At 38.9% G+C, this 2,270-nt stretch overlaps 1 protein-coding gene across 1 annotated transcript; it reads left to right on the forward strand.

The window, feature by feature from the left end:
• Positions 1-703: 703 nt before the first annotated feature.
• Positions 704-1,693, forward strand: LOC141107335 (olfactory receptor 10C1-like). Its single transcript, XM_073598024.1, has one exon. It carries the CDS (start codon positions 704-706, stop codon positions 1,691-1,693), a length of 990 nt encoding a protein of 329 aa, XP_073454125.1.
• The last annotated feature ends 577 nt before the right edge of the window (positions 1,694-2,270 follow it).

A 2,270-nucleotide genomic window follows, 5' to 3' on the forward strand; every position in this document is an offset into this window, starting at 1 on the left:
CCTTTTTTTTTTCTTTCATCTGGAGGAGAAGAGGAGGGTTTTTTCAGCTAAGCAAACCCTGCTGTCAGCATGCCTGAGCTAAGGGCAGATGCATTCCAGTAAGTAAATGCTACATGAATTCTCTGCCCTTACTCAAATTGGCCACAACTAGTAATGCTAAAGGGATTTCTCAACAAAATAAAGCAGGGAGACATGGATGCATGGGTGAGTTGCGTTGGCTTTGAATATTAAAAAATTTATTTAATAGTGTTTTCAGTTTGTGGGGCTCAGATACAGTTAGGTTCCACTTTAGTTACTGTCTGCATCCTAGTTGCAGACTTTTTCTCACTTCCTAAGTGGTGAAACTGTTGTCAGCAGGGCAGGAAGTGAGGAAAATCTCTTTAACTAAAGGACAAAATATCATTAAGAACATGACTGGGTTTTGGCCTTTCCACACTATATCCAAAACAGCAAAAAATGTTTTAGCTTGGCATACACTTGAAATCTGTTAGATTTATTTTCTTCAGCCTGTATGCTGAAAGAAATAAATCTATACATCTATGGCCAGCTTAAGCACAGATATTCTGATCAATTGCGGCCTCAAGAGATATAAGAGACTATCAGGCTGTTTAACTCTCCAGCAATGACCAGATACTACAATTTAAATAAAAACTATCATTAAAATATCAGATTTTCACTATAGAATGTCTGTTTTCCAAGGATAATGCCAAAATCTGACAATGGGACCCATGGTATCGCTGCATCTTTCATCATTGTTGGGTTTGAAACCCTGCGAGAGGTGGAGCTGTTTCTCTTCTCCCTCTTCTCCAGCATGTACGTCCTCACAATCGGAGCCAATTTCCTGGTCGTCATACTAGTGGCAGTGGACCACCATCTCCACAAACCCATGTACATACTTCTGGCCAACTTCTCTCTGCTGGAGGTCTTATACACCACAGTAACTATTCCTATAATGCTCAATGCATTGTTGACCCAACAAAAAGAGATCTCTTCATCGTCATGCTTGGCCCAGTTTTATTTTCTGTTCGCCTTTGGGGCTACAGAAAACTGTCTTCTTGCTGTGATGGCTTATGACCGATATGTGGCCATCTGCAGACCGTTGCATTATCCAACTCTGATGACTGGTATGATTAGCTTAAAACTGGCAATTGGTGCTTGGGTATGTGGTCTCCTGGCTGCCTTCCCACCCGCTGTCTGGATCTCTACCTTGAGGTTTTGCTTTCCCAATTTTATAGACCACTTCTTTTGTGATTATGCTCCTCTGCTGAAGCTCTCCTGTGAGGACACTTCAGAAGGCGAGTTTATCTTCATGGTCATGTCATGGAGTGTTATCTTGGGCTGTTTCCTTCTGATCATGATATCCTATACCTTCATTGTCCTTGCTGTCCTGAAGATCCCATCAACGGAAGGGCAAACGAAGGCCTATAATACATGTGCATCCCACTTAGCTGTGGTGTCCATCTCCTATGGGACTGTAATCTTCATGTACATTCGACCCACTTCCCACATCCGCTTTACAATGGACAAAGTGATTTCTGTCTTCTACTGTGTAGTTACCCCTCTCATGAACCCCGTCATATACTGCCTTCGGAACCAGGAGGTGAAGGTAGCTTTCATGAAAATTTTGCAGATGTTGGGAAAGTATGATAACAAAGTAATGTTAAAGGCTCATATGGAAGAACGTTTCAGCTAGAAAAACTTATTTTAGTTTCCTGCATTATAACACACATAATATATTATACCGTATGTTTTAATCATTCTTCTTAGAACAGAATTCAGGTTCAGCCTTCAGGCTTTAAAGATTATTAAAGGTAAAAAAGATCAACAAAAAATAATAAAATGCTAAATACTGTAAATTAAATATTTTCAAGTGTTTGGTTCAGGAATAGTACCATCTATCCCTTCACAAAAAAGGTTCACAATAAACATTTTGGTAAACCACACCAAAACAAGGAAAAATTCCCTCTTAGACAGTTGTCACCAAGTGTTCCCATTGGAAGATTTTATCTCTCGTCTTATTCCCTTGACAACTTGAACATTTTGGACTTAACATTACTTTCTGTATTGCAGACAATGGTCACAAGAACTAATAGTGAGGGTGATTTTTCTGGCCAGAAAATCAATAAAAATGGCATTTTGGCATGTAAAAATGATTAATCAAGATTATACCGAGTGTATTTTATATTAGACCGATTACCAGAATATTTAAAGGTATATACTATTCCTACCATTGTACACATTATGAAAATAGAACGTATTAACTTAAAAAG

The sequence above is a fragment of the Aquarana catesbeiana genome, linkage group LG09 (genome assembly GCF_042186555.1).
Source record: "Aquarana catesbeiana isolate 2022-GZ linkage group LG09, ASM4218655v1, whole genome shotgun sequence".
Classification (NCBI taxonomy): Eukaryota; Metazoa; Chordata; class Amphibia; order Anura; family Ranidae; genus Aquarana; species Aquarana catesbeiana.

Coding starts and splice junctions, on each gene's coding strand:
- LOC141107335 (XM_073598024.1), top strand. CDS start 704: ATGCCAAAATCTGACAATGGGACCCATGGTATCGCTGCATCTTTCATC.